The 20,567-nt window shown below is 37.2% G+C and overlaps 1 protein-coding gene across 1 annotated transcript in view; it reads left to right on the top strand.

Annotated features, from left to right (window-relative positions):
- Nucleotides 1-20,567, top strand: part of RNF213 (ring finger protein 213) — a 108,646-nt gene that overhangs the window by 43,745 nt on the left and 44,334 nt on the right. Inside the window, exons 18-25 of the mRNA XM_027850138.1 lie at nucleotides 2,808-6,407; nucleotides 6,971-7,107; nucleotides 7,434-7,529; nucleotides 7,803-7,921; nucleotides 14,987-15,100; nucleotides 15,662-15,813; nucleotides 16,834-16,987; nucleotides 17,875-18,013. Of these exons, the coding sequence (XP_027705939.1) occupies nucleotides 2,808-6,407; nucleotides 6,971-7,107; nucleotides 7,434-7,529; nucleotides 7,803-7,921; nucleotides 14,987-15,100; nucleotides 15,662-15,813; nucleotides 16,834-16,987; nucleotides 17,875-18,013 (4,511 nt within the window). The remainder of the gene's footprint in view (nucleotides 1-2,807; nucleotides 6,408-6,970; nucleotides 7,108-7,433; nucleotides 7,530-7,802; nucleotides 7,922-14,986; nucleotides 15,101-15,661; nucleotides 15,814-16,833; nucleotides 16,988-17,874; nucleotides 18,014-20,567) is intronic.

The following is a 20,567-nucleotide window of genomic DNA, read 5'->3' as shown; positions in this document are numbered from 1 at the left end:
GGAAAATACCAAGATTTTATTGTGAATTGAATTGGAACTAGCTTACACAGAAGGGAGCCTTTTTCAAACCATAAAATTTAATATGTAAGAATCAGCTTGGTATGATGGACTACTCTTTAGAGTCAGGAAGATCTGGAGTTCAAATCTTGCTTTGACATATTAATTGTGTGATGATGGGCAAGTCAATCTCTCATTGACTATAATATTCTCTAAGACTGCATCATTAATGTAAATTTATTTTTAAAGACATATTCTTTTTAAAAAAAGTTTTACCTTTCATCTATTATTTTTACATTGCCTTCATTTCTTTTTTAAAACTATCTCTCCTTTCTACTGCTTTTTGTCCCCATGTACATTGACTAGTTGGGTGAAAAAAATCCTTCACAACAGATAAGCATAGTCCAGCAAAGCAAATTCCCATATTGTTCATGTCCAAAAATACACATCTCATTCAGGATTTTAAGTCCTTCACCTCTCTGGCCACTTTGGTGGTATGATTCATATTCGTTTCATGGACTTGTGGTTTATCATTGCATTAATTAGAGTTCTGACATCTTTGTTGTTTTTTTTTTTAATTTGTTATTGTGTAAATTATTCTCCTACTTCTACTTATTTCACTCTCAGTTCAGAAATGTCTGCCCAGTTTCCTCTCACACTGTCCATTTTCTCATTTCTTATGGCATAATAATACTGTATTTCATTTATATAACACAATTTGTTTAATCATTCACCAGCAGGCTCCCTTAGTTTTAGGTTTGGGTCTAGTATAAAAAGAGCTGCTCTTCATATTTTTTACTTTTTTTTCCTCTTCCTTTGATTCATCTGGAGTATAGGTCTGGTAGTGCTATTACTGGTTTAGAGATACTTTAGTAACTTTGGAGGAATAGTTCCAAATTATTTTTAGATTACTTGGACCAAGTCTCAGTCCCACCAACAAAGCATTACTATTCCTTCTTTCTTGCAACTCCTCCAACATTTGTCATTTTCTTTTTTTAAAATAAATATTTTATTCTTTTCCCAATTACATGAACAATTTTTAACATTTTTTTTAAGCTTTGAGTTCCAAGTTCTATTTCTCCCTTCCTTCCCTCTCCCCTCATGTAGGTTATATGTGTACAATCACGAAAACATTTTCATATTAGTAATTTTTTACAAGAAAACTTGAGAAAGACTGAAAGAAAGAAAAAGAAAGGAAGACAAAAATAGTAGGCTTCTGTCTGTATTAAGACATCATTTCTTTCTGGAGGCAGATAGCATTTTTCATCATCAATCCTTTGGGATTGCCTTCAATCATTGTATTTGTGGGAATAGCTAAGTCATTCATGATACAATGTTGCTCTGAATTGTGTACATTATTTTCATGGGTCTGCTCACTTCACTTTGTATCATTTCATGTAAGTCTTTCCAGGTTTTTCGGAAATCATCCTGTTTGTGATTTCTTATAGCACGATAATATTCCATTACAATCATATACAACTTATTCAGCCATTCCCCAATTGATGGACATGTAATTTTCTTTCTTTTTTTTTGCTGCTTTAATTTATTTATTTTTAGTTTTCAACATTGACTTCCATAAGCTTTTGAGTTTTCAATTCTCCCCCGCCTTCGCCCTTCCCAAGATGGCATGCAATCTGATATAGCTCTACATGTACATTCATATTAAACATATTTTCACATTCGTTGTGTTGTAAAGAAGTATTAGAACCAATGGGAGGAACCATGAGAAAGAAGAAACAAAACAACAAAAGGAAAAAAAGAACTCAAATAGTATGCTTCAATCTGCATTCGGACTCCATAATGAAGTCTGGATGTGGACAGCGTTTTCCATCATGAGTCTTTTGGAGTTGTCTTAGATCCTTGCATTGCTGAGAAGAACTAAGTCTATCAAAGTTCGTCATCACACAGTGTGTGACTGTTACTGTGTACAACGTTCTCCTGGTTCTGCTCACTTCAATCTGCATCCGTTCATATAAGTTTTTCTGAAGTCTGCCTGCTCATCATTTCTTACAGCACAGTAGTATTCCATTACATTCATATACTACAACTTGTTCAGCCATTCCTCAATTGATGGGCATCCCTTCAATTTCCAGTTCTTTGCCACCACAAAAATAGCTGCTATAAATATTTTTTACATGTGGGTCCTTTTCCCATATTTATGATCTCTTTGAGATTCAGTCCTAGAAGTGGTATTGCTGGGTGAAAGAGTATGCACAGTTTTATAGCCCTTTGGGCATAGTTGCAAATTGCTCTCCAGAATGGTTGGATCATTTTACAACTCCACCAACAATGCATTAGTGTTCCAATTGTCCCACATCTTCTCCAACATTTATCATTTTCCTGTTTTGTCATGTTAGCCAATCTGATAGATGTGACGTGGTACCTCAGAGTTGTTTTGATTTGCATTTCTCCAATCAATAGTGATTTAGAGCATTTTTTCATATGACTATAGATGGCTTTAATTTCTTCATCTGAGGACTGCCTGTTCATATCCTTTGACCATTTATCGATTGGGGAATGACTTATATTCTTGTAAATTTGACTCAGTTCTCTATATTTCTTTAGAAATGAAGTCTTTGTCAGAAATACTGGCTGTAGGGCATGTCATTTTCTAAAGGAGATTTCCACACTATAAATACCCTGTATTATTTACATTGCAGTTGCAGAGAACCCCATTTCATCCTCTATACTTCTGTGCGCCATATCCTGTAATTTAAAAAATGAAATAGGGTTAAAATAATGTTAAGGAATTTTTTGAAAGCTGTTGAAGTTTTAAACATTTAATTTGTGCATTTTTTTCTTTTTTCTAGAATACGCATGGCCAACAGTTCAGTTTTCTTGAAATCTTCCCAAAAGTCACATGCAGACCTCCCAAGGAAGTAATGTGTATGCCTTTGATTTCTTCTATAAGTGAAATGGAACCAAGAATGGATCGAGAAGAGTTCTGTAGTGAATCCTTCCAGAGACCTTTCCAGTACTTAAAAAGATTCCATCAAGGCCAAAACCTTGATACGTTTCAGTATAAACCAGGCTCCATTGAAGGGACCCCAGAAGAGTGCCTCCAGCAATTGCTGATACACTGTGGTATGATGGATCCTTCCTGGTCGGAACTTCAGAATTTTTCTAGGTTTTTGAATTATCAACTCAGAGACTGTGAGGCTTCTCTCTTCTGTAATCCTGCGTTTGTTGGAGATACTCTGACGGGCTTCAAGAATTTTGTAGTCACATTTATGATTCTTATGGCCAGAGATTTTGCAACTCCATCACTCAACATTTCTGATCAAAGCTCAGAGAGGCAGATCTTCAATATGGATGGTGTCAATGAAGAGGACATTGCTCCTTTCTGTCTCCGAAAAAGATGGGAATCTGAGCCCCATCCATATATTTTCTTCAATGGTGACCACACATCTATGACATTTATAGGCTTCCATCTCCAACCCAACCAGAATGGTGGCATTGATGCTATTAGCCAGTTGGATGGAAAAGTTATCAAGGGAAATGTCATGTCACAGGAATTATACAACGGATTACTCCTTCAGAGGGTGCCCTTCAATATTAACTTTGACCATCTAGCCAGAAGTAAGAAGCTTGAAATACTTTGTATGGTTTTGGGAATCCAGTGGCCCTTGGACCCTGATGAAACATATGAGCTTACTACAGACAACATCCTAAAAATTCTTGCCATTGAGATGAGGTTCCGGTGTGGGATCCCTGTTATAATTATGGGAGAAACTGGATGTGGTAAAACCAGGCTCATTAAATTCCTGAGTGATCTGCGGCGTAGTGGAATTGATACTGAGAATATGAAACTAGTCAAGGTCCACGGTGGGACTAGTGCAGCCACAATCTACTCCAAAATCAGAGAGGCAGAAGAGATTGCTCTTGTCAATAGGACCCAGCATCAGTTTGATACTATCTTATTCTTTGATGAGGCCAATACGACTGAGGCTGTAAGCTGCATCAAAGAAGTTCTGTGTGACAACACAGTAGATGGAGAGCCCTTGTTAGAGAACTCTGGCTTGCGTATCATAGCAGCTTGCAATCCATACCGAAAGCACACAGAGGAGATGATCAAACGTTTAGAGACTGCTGGTTTGGGATACCGTGTTAAAGCAGATGAGACTGTGGAAAAGCTTGGCTCCATTCCTCTGAGGCAGTTGGTTTATCGGGTCCATGCTCTCCCCCCAAGCATGGTCCCCTTTGTGTGGGACTTTGGGCAACTAAACAACATGGCTGAAAGACTTTATATTCAACAGATTGCCCAAAGACTTGACCACTTCGTGGCAATCACTCAGAAAGATATTCATGTGATCACAGAGATACTTTCTGCTTCCCAGAGTTACATGAGGAAAAGGGATAATGAGTGTAGTTTTGTCAGTCTCCGGGATGTGGAGCGTTGTGTGGAGGTTTTCAAGTGGTTTTATGGCCATAGTAGATTGCTTTTGAAAAAGCTGAATGTTTTTCTCCAAGAGTCAAATGTCAACAAAAGCAATTTTGAGAGGGATCCTGTTCTCTGGTCTTTAGTACTGGCTGTTGGAGTGTGTTATCATGCCTCTTTAGAAGAGAAGGAGGCATATTGGGAAGTTATCTGCAAGCTCTTTGAAGGGCCTTATAGTGACATAAAGACAGTTCTGGATGAAATAAGTCAAATACAGGATCTCTTTCTTAGTGGTGTGCCCCTAAGAAAAACAATAGCTAAGAATTTAGCTTTAAAGGAAAATATCTTTATGATGGTGATATGCATTGAACTCAGAATTCCTCTCTTTCTGGTTGGAAAACCTGGAAGCTCCAAATCCCTTGCTAAGACTATTGTGGCAGATGCCATGCAGGGACAAGCTGCTTACTCTGAACTCTTTAAAGAGCTGAAACAAGTACATTTGGTGTCTTTCCAGTGTAGCCCACATTCGACTCCCCAGGGAATCATAGGCACCTTTAAGCAATGTGCCCGCTTTCAACAAGGGAAGAATCTGCAAGAGTATGTCTCAGTGGTGGTCTTAGATGAAGTTGGGCTAGCAGAAGATTCTCCCAAAATGCCACTGAAGGCACTGCACCCCCTCCTGGAAGACGGTTGCATTGATGATGATCCTCTCCCTCATAAAAAAGTTGGCTTTATTGGCATCTCCAATTGGGCCCTAGACCCTGCCAAGATGAACCGTGGTATTTTTGTATCACGGGGAACCCCAAATAAGAAAGAACTTATTGAAAGTGCCAAGGGAATTTGCTGTTCAGATACACTTATTCAAGAAAAAATTAAAGATTATTTTGCATCTTTTGCTGAAGCTTATGAAGTAGTGTGTGAGACCCAAGACAAGGAATTTTTTGGTTTGCGTGACTACTATAGCCTCATCAAAATGGTCTTTGCTATGGCTAAAGCTTCTAATGAAGAACCTACCCCTCAAGAAATTGCAAAGGCAGTCCTTCGAAACTTCAGTGGCAAGGATAATATTGATGCATTGAACACTTTTACAGCCAAGTTACCAGAGGCAAGGTGCTCTGAAGAAGTCAGCACCATCCATCTTATCTGGCAAAACATTTATGGTGATAGTCATACTAACCAGCAGGCAGATGTTGAATGTCGCTACTTACTTGTGCTGACCAAAAATTATGTGGCTTTACAGATTCTCCAGCAGGCCTTCTTCAATGAGAACCAGCAGCCAGAGATTATCTTTGGCTCTAGTTTTCCCAAGGACCAGGAGTATACACAGATATGCAGAAATATCAACCGTGTCAAAATCTGCATGGAAACTGGGAAAACAGTCGTGCTTCTAAACCTGCAGAACCTCTATGAGAGTCTCTATGATGCTCTCAATCAGTACTATGTTCATCTTGGTGGTCAAAAATATGTGGACCTTGGTTTGGGAACTCATCGTGTCAAATGCAGAGTTCATCCAGACTTCCGCTTGATAGTCATTGAAGAAAAGGAGGTTGTCTATAAACAGTTTCCTATCCCACTCATCAACAGGCTAGAAAAGCACTACCTGGATATCAATACTGTTTTGGAGAAATGGCAGAAGAATATTGTGGAAGAACTCCAGACATGGGTAGAAGATTTCATCAGTGTGAATGCAGGCCAGCCTTTTGCCAGGCACAGTTATAGCCCTTCTGATGTGTTCATTGGTTACCATTCAGACACGTGTGCTTCTGTAGTACTACAGGTTACCAATAACCTGAGGCAACAGGAGTTGACTGATGAAGTTTATGCCAGGGTATCTGATAAAGCCAAGTACATGCTTCTGAATTGTGCCACACCAGATGCTGTGGTCCGGCTCTCCAGTTCCAAACTGGGGTCATTTGCTGCAAAAACTCTTGCACAAAAGTACTATTGTGGTCAGCAACATGATTCCTTTGCAGACTTTCTTCAGGACCATCTCCAAAGGATGGCTTTGGGATGTAGCACCATCTTCACAGAGGTGACTTTCTCTTCTCAAATTTCCCCTTTTACAAAACTTAAGTTTAAGGAATTTAGATAAATTTCAAGTCAGTCTAGGTCCCCAGTTGATAGTTAAGGTATGTACTTCAACTCTATCTTAACTGTCAGATAGGCAGCATGACCATAGTGGGTAGAGTGTTGAACTTGGAGTTAGGTAGACCTGAATTCAAATTGCACATCTGATACCGGCTGTGTGACCAAGTCCATGATACTTAACCTTAGCTTTATCTCCTCATTTATAAAATGAAGGGGCTTGACTAAATGAGCTTTACAGTTCCTTCTAGCACTTGATCTGTCAACCTATGATCCATAGCAGTGGGGAACGTGTATTCCGTGGAATCTCCTTTTTGAATATCTACTATTAGCATCTTCTGCTTATACCAGTTTGAAAAGAAAAAAAAATATTCTTAGGCATTTGGTTGACACTTGATTAAATTGTGTGAAAGTTATATATGTTTTCATGTTCTCAGAATATAAAGCAATTAAATACTACTTGTGGAAAAAACAAACAAACAAACAAACCTTATTTCCTCTGTTTTTCAGATCACTACTTTCTCTAGACTATTGACTAGCCATGACTCTGAAACATTAGAGACTGAATTACAGGGTCTAGCACAAAAACCTAGGATACTCTGGCTACAGCAATTTGATACAGAATATTCATTCCTCAAAGAGATCCGGTGGGTATTGCATTCTTTATTGTCATTACAACTTACACATGGCTAGAATAATTGTTGGAAGTGTCTGCAGATGTACTTGAACACAGGAAATATAAGTCAGGAAAATGTAATTGATGGTACTGTAACATTCTTTCCATTGCTATTGTCACCTAGAAGTTAGCAGCAATCATAAACATGCTTCCTGAAATCAGTTATTTTATAGTAACAGAATGTCCCTTGGCATTTTACTGCTCTCATTTTTCTGCTCTGATATCCATCGCCATGATCCATGCTGCAGGTGACTCCTTTTCTAGAACTGAAAATTTAAAAAATTTTCTTTTCTCTAGGAATAGCTTGGATATTACAGCTGGAAACAAAATCCTGATTATTCAGACAGATTTTGAAGATGATCCTAAGAGTGCTCAGCTTATTGCCTCAGCCAAGTATGTTTACATGTCTTGGGATATGGGGGACAGTTAAAAGGCCAATTTGTTAGAATAATAACATGAAAGAAAAAGGGTATGATATGGGGAACAGGACCCATATTATTTTATCATTAATTTGCTGAAGATTATGAGGAGCTTGCAATTTAGAATTTGTTTGAGAGAGGAGAAACTGTAATTTGTAATAGAATTGCTAACAGACATGCCAGTATAGGTGGCGAATCTGTGAATGAATTCCTTGAAGATCACTTCATAATTTTTTTTCATTGATAGATATTCTGCTGTAAATGAAATCAGCAGTTTTCTGTTAGACAAAGGCCACATCTTTGTCTACTTTATCACAAAACTGTCTCGGATGGAAAGTGGAACTTCTTATGTAGGATTCCATGGAGGTAAGACCGGTTACAATACTTAAAAATAATATTCTTTCATATAGGTTGTAAGTAGTTTCTATGTACATTTTTTCTCCTTGTTGATCATTTTTTATTTGGATCCTGATTTTTTTTTCATGTATTGTAAAAATTTTGCTATTAATTTGCTAAAGGAAGCGAAATACTTGCAATTTGGAATTTGTTGGAGAGAGAAGAAGTGGTAAGCTTGGGCTTCAGAATCAAAGAGTGAATCAGTGAGCATTTATTAAATGTCTACTCTGTGCCCAGTGCTGTGTGAGTTGCTGGGAATACAATGAAAAAAGTCAAACAGCCCTTTCCCTTAAGGAGATTACATTCTCTTAGAGGAGAAAAGCTTATATACTTATGTAGATAATTACAAAATGATAAGGTGATTTTGGAGGACCCAGGAAAGACTAAACCTGGAGGGAAACAAGGGATTCTAAAAGGTGGAGAAGATGAAGAAGTGTGTTCTAGGCTTGGGAGTCAGACAGTGCAAAGGCACAGAGATCAGGGATGGACCCCATTTGTATGCGTGACAGATTACATGAAGGTATAATAAGACTGGAAAGGTAAGTTGTAAAAAATTAGAAATTTATATTTGATTTTAGAAGTGACAGAGAACTACTGGAAGTTGGATAAGGGGTGACATAATCAGAATTTACTTTAGGAAAATCATAATGGCAGCTGCTTTCAGGATGGAAAGATTTGTGGATAGAGTGCTGGGCCTGGAGTCAGGAAGATCTGAGATCAAATTTGGCTTCAGACACATAATAGTCATGTGATCCTAGGCAAGTCCCTGAAGCGCTGTTTGCCTCAGTTTCCTCATCTGTAAAATGAGAATAATAATAGCACCTACCACCCAAGGTTGTTGTGAGGATCAAACTAAATAATTGTAAAGCATTTAGCACAATGTCTGGCACATAGAGCTTTAAATAGTGCTATATAAATATTAGCTGCTACTGTTGTTATTTTCATTGTTGTTGGTAGTGTTAAAGAGACTGGTTAGAATGCTATTTCAGTACTCAGAGAGAAAGGTAGAGAGGGCCTGGACTAGGAGAAGAAGACAGATATGAGAGATGATATTGTGGAGCTAGAAATGATAATTTGCAACTGATTAGGTATATGGGGTGAGAGTGAGGAATTGGGAATGACAACAGCGTTGTGAACCTAAGTGACTAAGAAGTAGGGCAATCATTGATCCCAGGGTCAGCAGCTGCTGTATCAATGAGGGGTACCAGTTTGGCTAAGCAATGTCATGTCTGTGTTTTGAATGGCTAGTGCTTCATGTAACTGCTCATGATTCAAGGTGCCATTGATACATGAATTCCTTCCTACAGAAGTGAGGCAAGTTGATGGAATTGGATCAGTTTATTACTTATATGTTGAAACCACTAATGCTATTCTCATTTGAGGTGGGTTTTTTTCCCCTTTAGGAAACGAAACAGTTGTATTAAAAAAAAAAAGAAATAGGAAAGTTTGGAAGATGAGGGAATTTTGGTGGAATGATAATGAGTTCTATTTAGGACATGTTGAGTTTGAGATATCTTCAGGACATCCAATTTAAAGTAATTCAGTAGGCCAGGGGTAGGGAACTTGCACCCTAAAGGCCACATGTGGCCACAAATTCCCCACCTCTGCAGAATAGTCAATTAGTGATGTTTACCTGGAGCTCAAGGGAAAGGTTAGGTCTATAGAGCTGTGAATCATCTCCTTAGAGGTGATAACTGAACTTATGTGATTAGATAACCGAGAGAGAGTAGAGCAAGAGAAGATCCAGGCCAGAGCCTTGGGGGTACATCCATAGTTAGGGGGTGGGCTATGGAGGATGATTTAGCAAGGGAGATGAAGAAGGAGGATTTTTTAAGTAGTAGGAGAACAAGAGAGCAATGTCATGAAAACCAGAGGAGAGAGCATCCAGGAACAGAGTGGTCAGCAGTGTCAATGCTGCGTGGATGTTGTTGTTTAGTAACTTTTCAGTCATGTCCAACTCTTCGTGACCCCTTTGGGATTTTCTTGGCAAAGATACTAGAATGGTTTGCTATTTCCTTCTCCAGCTAATTTTATACATAAGGAAACTGAGGCAAAAAGGATTAAGTGACTTTGCTAGGGTCACATAGTTTGTAAGTGTCTGAGTCCAGATTTGAATGCAGGAAGAGGAATCTTCCTGACTCCAGACCCTGCACTCGATCCCCTGTGCCACCTAGTTGCTCAGTCCCTAGCAGGGATATTAGGAAGAAACAATTCTAGAGTTGGAAAGGACTTCAGATGCCATTTAACCCAATCCATTCTTGATAAAAACAAAACAAAATAAAATACCTCTTTAGTGTACAAATCAAATCTTCATCCAGCCTTTGCTCGAAGAAATCTAGTGAGAGAACTTGCTATATCCTGAAATAGACTATTCCACTTTGGTCAACTCTGATTGTTAGGAAGTATTTCTTTTTTTTAAACTTTGAGCTGCTTCTCTGCAGCTTCTTCCTGTTGCTCCTTGGTTCTGCCTTCTAAGGCTGAGCAAAATAAGTCTAGTCCCTTTTCCATGTGACAGGCCTTAAAATTATCAGACAAGTATCATGTGTCCCTTCAGTCTACTTTTTTCATGGCTAACCAGCCCCGTATCTTTTTCAGATGAACTTCTTTATATGTATATACATATATACACACATACATATGTATATGCATACATATACATATACGTATACATATACAAACAAAAAGAGGGAGAGAGACAGAGAGAGAGTCTATAAATCATTAGACAGTGAATTTGATTTTGATGTCTGGAAAAATTTTTAACTTATTATTAAAGTGACAGTTAGTGAGCAATTAGAAAAAGATACAGTGATCACAAAGAGCTAGCACATCTTTATAACAGGCCATGTCATTCTGATAAATCAGTCTTTTAAAAAAGAACTTGACAAAGACTCTCAGCCAGTTCTTGCGAACAAGATGGAAAAATATAGTGTGACAATAGAGATAGGTGGATTTGGAATTTGTTGAATGGCCAGACCTAAAAAGTAGTCATTAATGGTTCCATATCAGCTTTGAAAATGGTCTTCAGCTCTCTCTCTCTCTCTCTCTCTCTCTGTGTGTGTGTGTAAATTAGGACATTTGCCCCACTCCAGTCCTGAAATGCTATTGCAGTCTCCTCTATGATATTTTGAAGATCACTGATAGATATATTCTTCACTGGCAGGAACAGAGAAACATCAAACCATGTGTTATGCTGAGGGCTGGCACAATTTCTAGATTTGTTTCTGAAGTAACTCAAGAATTTTGCCTAAAATGCCAGTGGGAATAGAATGGAAGGATATTAACATCCCTCACAGGCATGCTTGGATTACCAGTGCCACTGGGCTTCTTGGCAGAGCTGTGTACAAAGTATTTGAGTAGAATAAGTAGCATGTAGTTGATTATAAACACAGTATTGTTTTCTCCTAGATTTAAGCAAGCCAGTCTATTAGCTTGGCATGTAGGTCATCACATCATTCAGAATTTTCAGTCCAGTAGTATAAGAGTGCAGAAGAAAAAAGACCAGATACTGTATAAAATCAACTAGTTGCTACTTCTCAGCTTAATGTGAATATTTCAGAGATTTTACCAAAGCAAGCAGTGGAAATTGGAGCATTTTTGATCTACATTAGCTCAGTTTACATGGTTGACAAAACAGCCATTTTATACTGAGGACACTTAAAATCTTATGGTAAAACAAAACTTAGAGAAAAGATGATATTGGGGAACAATGTTAGGTATAGCAGTTATATGAATTCCTGTTCTATATGGAAAAATGTAAAAGCTTTAAGAAAATGCTGCTATAGTTACGAATGAATGAATGATAAAATATTTATTAAGCACTTAATATGTAACAGGCAGTGTGTTTGATAGAGTATAGGTCAATAACAAATCTGCTTATGAGAAACACTATAGCAGAAATTTCCCTCAAATGTTAAGAATGTAGCCAGTGTTTGCCATTAGTTGGAAGAGAATGCTGGAGCCTCCAATCAAAAAGAGTTTTATAATTATCTGGCACTTAATATGAGAAGCTAAATAAGAAATGGTATATGCTTTTTTAGCCTTCCCAGTAGTCACTTAAGACCAATCACTGACACTCAGTCTTAGCAGCTCCACGTCCAAGAAATGTGTAGCTTGGCTGTTCCAGATCAGAAATGCTGGTCATTGGCTGGCAAAACACTACTGTTTTAGTCTAATAATTAACTTTGAAAGCATTTTAACTAGATAGGAACAATAATATATCTGAATTTTTGATACAGTAAAAAAAAAAAAAGACATCAAAGGTAACTGCCCGTTCATTCAGTATCCTGAGATATAGTTTATCCTCTTTAGTATTTGTGCAAGAAAGACCCTGAGCCCTGGTTCTTCTAATTATGTAACTGGTTCGCTATCCATTATACTATGATGTTTCATTGATTTTACTTTATTTTTAAATTTAAAAAATTATTTTTCAATTTTACTTTATTTCCAGTTCTGAATTCTTTTCTTCCCGTTCCCCCCCCCCCCCACCTGTTGAGAAAGCAGGAAATACAAATTCCATTACCAGTATGAAGTCATGAAAAACAAATTTCCTCAGCCATATTTGAGGGAGAGGAAAAAAAAGAAAAAAGAGAGAAAACAATAATTACTTTACTCTGCACTCTGAATCTGTCAGTTTTCTTCTCGAGATGTGGTTTGTGGCAGTCCTTTAGCATAATGGAGTTTCTTCTTGGAGGACATAGGGAGTCCCCTATAGACCTCTGTTTTCTACAACTAGGCTTACAATCCCCCTACTCTCCCAGTATAGATACAGCTGTCAGGTTAAGTCCTTGTCCGAGTACCCAGTTTATGTCTAAGGAAAGACCTGAGGGCCAGCTAGAGATGTGAGAGAAAAGAACCCTTTAATGAATTCAGATGTTAAGAATAACATGTAAAATAATGAGAGTCAATTCAATACAAAGGTTTATTGTAATCAGTGAGGAAGAGGGGGAGAGGAGGAAGGAGGGGGGAACCTGACACATAATTCAGGCAGATGCACAAACATAAGAGTATAATTAACCTAAGAGCAGTACTGCATTGGAGAGCACAGAGACATGGGTCCATTCAGGAGGAAAAGGGTGCTCCAGCAGAAAGGTATGTTACTGTTGGAGGAAAGTGTGTGCTCCAGAGTGCACTTCTGAAAGTAAGATTCTTTTATTATTATTTTGGATGGCTCCCTGAAGCTGGCCAATTTGAATGTCAGAGATCAGGCCAAAATATTATTTTGGGGTTATTAGAGAGAAAAAGCAAGCTGGTGTTAGACAAAATGTTATTCCGGGGTTTTGCATATCAGAAAGAAAAGCATGCTGGTGGTAGACAAAACATTATTTGGAAGACATAGAAATAACTAACCTAAGAAAAATGCTGTCACTATTTTTCCATGAATATGTTCTATAAGCTCACAGTCTCATTTAAGGGGAGACTATCATGATGGTCTCAAGACAAGCAGGCCTAATCTTAGAACAAAGTAAATACTATTTTTCATCTTGAGTTCTTTGCAACTATGGTGGATCTTTGTATTGATCAAAGTTTCTAAGTCTTTCATAGTTGATTATTTTTACAAAAATATTGCTGTTACTGTGTAAATTGCTGTCCTCAAACATTATATATAATAATAGCAATATTGTAACAATGATCAACTGTGAAAGACTTAGCTGTTCTGATCCATATAATAATCCAAGACAATTTCAAAGGACTCATGATAAAAAGTGCTGTTTCCAGAGAAAGAACTCTGTGTGCATTTTGAAGCATAATGTTTTTTACTTTCCTTTTCTTGCCTTTTTTTTTCAACATGGCTAAGAGAAATATGTTTTGTCTGACTTCACATGTATAATGGGTATATTTTTTGCCTTCTCAATTGGTAGGGGAGGAGCTGGAGGGAGGAAGAGAATTTGGAACTCAAAAATTTAAAAATGAATGTTTAAAATAAAAGTTTTTTTTAAGGGAGAACATTTTTAAAAAGGTAAATTGTTCTCTTGGTTCGGCTCACTTTACTTTGCATCAGTTGATATAAGTCTTCCAAGATTTTTCTGAAACCATCCCTGAAACCAACCATTCAGTCACATTCATATATCATAACTTGTTCAGCTATTTCTCAATTGATGAGTATCCCTTTATCTTCCAGTTTTTTGCCAAAACAAAAAGAGCTGCTAGAAATATTTTTGTACGTATGGGTCCATTTTCCTTTTTCTTTAATCTCAGAGATACAGACCAGTAGTGATATTGCTGTGTTAAAGGGTATGCACAAAAAGTTTTTTGGGCATAGTTCCAAATTGCTTTCCAGAATAGTTGAACTAGTGACATTAATTTTAATATTAATTAGTTTTCACTGTATAAAATTGGAATTTTTACTATACATCCAAAACAGGTAATGTGGCTCTGTCAGTAATTATAGAGATCTTTGGGTTTGAAACTTAAGTAATGCCCTTTGGGGAGATAGTGGGAGGTGGTTTCCTATATTTCCTATAGTTCCTATAGTTCCATTGGTGTGAGACTTCTGGTACCTGTAGATGAGGAAAACTTTCACTACCAATGATTGTTCTACAACTTACAGTCTTAGAGTAGGACTTAATCATTTTTGTGTCATGGACGTCTTTGCAGTTTGGTGAAGATTGTAGGCTCCTTCTCAGAATAATGTTTCTAAATGCATTGAATAAAATACATAGGATTACAAAGGAAACAATTATATTTAAATACAGTTATCAAAATATTTTTTAAACCCTTAAGTTCATGTACTTTAAGAACTTCTGTTTTAAAGAACTGCCTGTGGTACTAAGAAATTAAGGAACTTGCTCAGAGTCACATAGATAGCAAGTATCAGTTAGGACTTGAACCTAGGTGCTCTTGACTTTGAGGTCAGCTTTCTGGCTACTCCTCCACATTACCTTGCTCCCATAGTAGAATAATAAGTATATAATTACAGATTGAACATCACGCAGTTAGACTATTCTAATTTGCTGTTGATCTTTAGGTACCTGAGTGAGGATAGAGATTAAGAAAGGGATGTACAGTGATACTGTCTGGTTATATTCTCCTTCCTAGGCCTTTGGCACTCTGTGCATATTGATGACCTACGAAGACCTACCATTATGGTTTCTGATATGACCATTTTACAAAATGTCTCAATCAGCCAACTGTTCAAGCCAGAGGACATATGTGAGTATAAGTCGCATATGCTAAGATCTGAAGAAGAAGTTTGAGGATGTATGAATGTATAAGGAGGGATGTGGGGATGATAGTTCAGACTTGGGGAAATATTGGTGGCAGATAGAATGCCCCTGACATTGATTACTGGGAAGATTGCATTAGAGGGAATATGCCAAGACCCATTTCACTTGATTCATATCTACTTTGCTTTGGAAAACATGGTAGAACATGCTTAAAGAATTAACATTCACATATAAAGGATTTTCACAATGGGGTTGTTGACTAATTTGGACTATTACATGAAAAAAGTTTTAGCATATTCTGGATAATTGCCATCAGTTTGTGAGTCACAAAGTGGTGTCACTAGTGTATTAGATTGAATGATGAGTCCCTAACCGACCTGTTTTGGCATTGACAGAGCCAACACAATTTGAAGACCCCCATTAAAGTCAGATTCCTTAAAGGAAACAGGAAACTAGGGCTTGAGGTCCTTTGCCTTCAGAGAAGAGTACTGCTTCTCCTTCTTCTTCTACTGTTAGAGCACTGAGTTGTTTCCTCCTCTCACTGTAGCTTTGCAAGCCATGGCAATGGAGATAGAGCCTGAGGCAGAAGCAAAGAATGAAGATGACATTGAAATGGAGACTGATACAATATCTTCTGGTGAAATGGAGGTGGAAAACTCTGAGGTGGAAAAAGAAAGCTCAGAAATGGAAAAAACTAAAGTGAGCTCAGGGTCTCTTTTCAATTTTTGCTCTGTTGATGAACATTTTCAGCTGCATCTTATCAGCACTTATATTTTCCCTCTGAATTGGAGGTGTTAGCATAATAATATACACTTTTTCCTTTGCTGTGGCTTTTCCTTACAGTTTATTTAAAGTATGGTACAAATGGGCTCAAAGTTTTGGGTTCTGTTCCCTTGTGTATATGACAGTGATAAGGGAAACTGAGGATAGTATGGTTGCATCCAGCACAAATAAATTCACCATCACTATAATAATATCTTGAGGTATATTCCCTACCAATGGTTAATAACATTATCTTTATATGTTAAGAATGGCATTTAAAAACCCTAGGATTCTAAAATGCAGATCACTCTTTCAGTCAGCAAGTATTTATTAAGCACTAGGGATTAAGTAAAGGCAAAAAGTCCTTGCTCTCTAAGAGTTCACATTCTAATGGAAGAGAAAATGTCAAAATCTTGTGAAAGTGAATGCTGAAAACTAAAAATAAATAAATAAATTTTAAAAAGGGGAGAAAATGTGTAAGTAAGTGGTTCTCAGAGCACTCAGGGTAAAACTATTCTCATAATAATACTAAAATGTTTTAATTTCTAATATATGTCAGTAGGAATAACTCACATAAAAGCTTTTTGGGGTCCTGAGACCAAAAAAATTTGAGCACCACTGATATAAATAATGAGGAATATACAAGATGTAGAGTAGATGGAATTAATATAGAGACACTGCTAGCAGCTATACAGAATATGAAAGTCCTTCTACTGAAGGTGGGATTTGACTTGAACCTTGAAGGAAGCCAGAGTATCTAAGAGGCAGAGGTGAGAAGAGAGAGCAGTCCAGGCATAGGAGATAAGAGATGGAGTATTGTGTTGGAGGAAGAGTGAGTATGCTAATGTAGCTGGATCATAGATTGTATGGAAGGGTACAAGAGGACTGGAAAGGTAGGAAGGTAGCTATCCTTTCCATGAGAGTGACTTATGATTTGTCTTGTTTCTCTGAGTATAGGATCATACCCAGGTTCTAGATACCACCAGCCTTCTCAGAAGCTGTGTACAGAGTGCTGTGGGAATGTTAAAAGACCAGAATGATGCTTTTAAACGTGCTACAAAGAGAGTAGAAATTCTTCTCAGCCTCTTAACTGAAGATGATGATATGAAAGGTATGTGAGGCACTTCCGCCCTGTTTTTATCTTTAACTCAAATAGGTTTGTAGGCTTTAATCTGACAGCATTTAAAAAATTATTAAATGCCTGCTATGTAGCAAGAGTATGTTAGTATGTAAGTGCTTTAAAAATGCTACTGTATTTATTCCTTACAACAACTCAGGGAGGTAGGTTCTTTTATTATCTGCATTTTACAGTTGAGGAAACTGAGGAAGACAGAGATTAGATGACTTGCCCAGGGTTACATAGCTAGAAGTGTCATGGACCATCCGATTTTCCTGACTACAGACATAGCACTTTTATCTACTTTGCCATCTAACTGCCTCCAAAGTGTGTGTGTGTGTGTGTGTGTGTGTGTTTATGTGTAAAAAACACTTGATAGTTTGCAAAATGCTTTGCAAATATTATCTCATTTGAGTCTCCCCACAACCCTGGGAAATAGGTGCTATTACCATTCTCATTTTACAGATGAGGAAACTGAGGCAAACAGAGGTTAAATGACATGGCCAGGGCTGGATTTAAACTCACATCTTCCTGAATCCACATCAGTATTCTATCTATTGTGCTACCACTCTGTGTAATTCTTGTGGTTCTCTACTCTTAGTCTTTTAAGGAGTGGAAAACCTCAATAAATGCAGCAGGGAAACTAGCAGAAATTCTTTGTGGTTTGACTAAACCAAGTTCTAGGCACTCAAGCTACTTGTTGAATGAACAATAAATTTGATGTGGGAGCTTTGACAGCACAATGCAGCATTTTTATTAAGCTCTTTGCTTACTGATGGAGTTGAGTGCAGATTATCTAAACAAGCCCATTTGAAAGACTTTTTAGAAACTAAATCTTATAGTCACAGAATTTTTAGATTCTGATTCTTTTCTATTTGCAGCCTCTTTTTTACAGGTTTTCAAGGCTCGTCTGTTCTCTCTTTTGAAGAAACAAGAAGAAAACTATTTCTACAATGTGAAGCAATGGGTGGTAAGAGAAGCTTCCAATCAGAATGCCCTCCAGGAGGCAGGAACCTTCAGGTATGGATGCTTTAAAGGGGCTTTGCAAGAAAATGTAACAAACCAAAGGATATAGAGCTAGAAGACCTTGAAGGCCATCACTTCCCATCAAGCTTATCCTTAAATGATGATCTGAGGCCCAAGGAGATGAAACGATATACCTAAATTCACACAAGCAGGAAATAGCAAAGTTGGGATTGGAATACAGCTCCACCTTTAGTGTTCTTTCCACTAAAGCACACAACCTGTGCATTTTTTAGGCCGCTGGTGGTACATTGGATGGAGTCAGGGATACCTGAATTCACAGGCAGCCTCATATTCTTATTAGCTGTGTGTTAGCTACTATTATTACTATAATTATCATTACCGTAGTTATTATTAATCTTCTCTCTGTGGAGAGGCACATCTAGGGTGGCAATGTCAGGCACTTCCGTATTTAGTGCAACTCTTTAATTGTGAATGCTTGATATGGCATCTCTAAAGACACAAAGGTCAGAAACTCAGAGCTCTCAAAATCATTTTTCAGTCAGAGTATCTTAGACCATCTCTTCTTTTAGAGCATCCAGCACCTCCATTTTGTATATCAAGAAAATAATTTGAAGAGAAAATAAAGTTATTTTCTTAGGCCTTTTTTGTGAGGTGAGAGTTGAATCTCACACCCAAAACCATGGATCTTCTTCTCTGTACTATTCCATTAAACTTGACTTTTAGTTATCTAGGGTTTCTTTTGCTTCTTGGAGAACATAGTCCTGTCATCATTATTCACCATCTCAGTGATCAACAGGAGAAAAAAAATATTTAAAATGATTAAAAACATAAATAGTAGATTTATAAATACAGATTTCTTTTCTCTGATAATTTTTGTTTTTCTGCTGATGCTCAGTCTCATGAGCATACATGTAGATGTTTTTGCTGTTTAGCTTATAGTAACTCATCTCTGTTTTTGACAGCACTTAAAGATATGTTGTGAGGAAGATGTGGTTCTTCTCCATATTGTCAACCTCAGAAGGTTAAATAGTGTCTAATTTTTACTTTCTGTTTTAATTCATTATGAATCAGTATATCATTTGACTTTATCTTGATCTGGCAACCTCTGCTTTACTAAGGAAGGCATATTGTCTAGAAGAAAAAAAAGATTGTAGTCCCTCTATACTTCGCTTAATCAGACTGGAGTCTGGATCTGGAGTATTGGATGCAGTATTTTAGGAAGCTAGTGAGCATCCAGATGAACACATCCACTGATCACTAGTACAGATTTGCCATAGGTCACCAGTAAATGTTCCTACTGGATTCTTCTCAAATCATGTTCACCATTATTTTGCATTTTTCTTGGGTCCACAGGATTTAGATTTGGGAAAGATCTTTGAGATTTGTTAGTCCAGTCTTTTTATTTTAACAGATTAGGGAACTCCTTAGTTCTTTTTTTCCCCAGTACCAGCATTTAAGAATGGGGTTAGGAATTAGGAAATGTAGGTTCAGATCTCAGATCTGTGACTTAACTAGCTTTGTGACCTTAGAAGCAAATCATTTAACCTCACTAAAGCCTTAGTTTTCTTATCTGTAAAATGAGAATGACTTACTCATGAAGTGTTGTAGAGATTAAGCAAGAGAATAAATTATAAAAGCACTTTATGGACTAAAGTGTTTTGTCTTTGTGAAGTGGTTGAAGTATTTTTGATAACTTTGGGATGAATATATTGGATTTTCATTCTCCTGCCAGAAGGTTGAGATTAATTGTGTCTAATCATTGTTACCCAGTGGTTCACCCAAAAAATATGTCCTGTTTCTCCATTATATCATTTTCAATCAATTTGACTAAGTCCCCTAAGTTTTCTTTCCTCATCCAGTTCAAAGAACACTTATTAAATATTTATTATGTGTCGGGCATTATGTTTGGACATTGGTGATATGAAGACTAAAGTCAGTTGCCCCTGAGGAGCTTACATTTTACTGGGACGAAACAACATATGAACAGATGAGTAAATAAAAAATGTCTACAAAGTGAATACAGAGTAATTACAAGGGATGAGACGAGCACAAACAACCACAGGGGGCTTGAACTAATGAGTCATTAAGTTACTTGCTCCGAGAAACAGGCATTTGTCCAAATAAAGAATTTGGTCTTTTGAAAAAATAATTTTGCAACTAATTGTGACTTGAAGTTTTTTTAATTTCATATTTCAATTAATGAACATTTATTTTTTCCCTCTTACCAATCCCAGATTGAAATTCTTATAATGAATATGCATAGTCAAGCAAAATAAATTCCCATGTAGTCAGCATTTAAAAATATATGTCTCATTTTGTACTTGAGTCCTTTACTTCTCTGTCAAGAAATAGGTAGTATAGTTTATCTTTAGTCCTCTAGAATCATGAATGGTCATTGCATTGTTCAAAGTTTGTAAGGCTTTCAAAGTTGCTTGTCTTTGTAAAATGTTCTCCTGGTCTGTTCTGTTCACTTCACAGAAGTCCATAAAAATCTTATCAAGTTTCTCTTTCTCAAATCTTTTAGAGTTTTTTGTCTTTACAGTGTTGTTGCTATTGAATAAATTGTTTTCCTGGTTCTGCTCACTTC

This window comes from Vombatus ursinus, unplaced genomic scaffold (genome assembly GCF_900497805.2).
Source record: "Vombatus ursinus unplaced genomic scaffold, bare-nosed wombat genome assembly UNPS02008996.1, whole genome shotgun sequence".
In the NCBI taxonomy this organism is placed as follows: domain Eukaryota; kingdom Metazoa; phylum Chordata; class Mammalia; order Diprotodontia; family Vombatidae; genus Vombatus; species Vombatus ursinus.
Note: the sequence above shows the minus strand (reverse complement) of the source record. Positions and strands in the feature narration are given on the sequence as shown.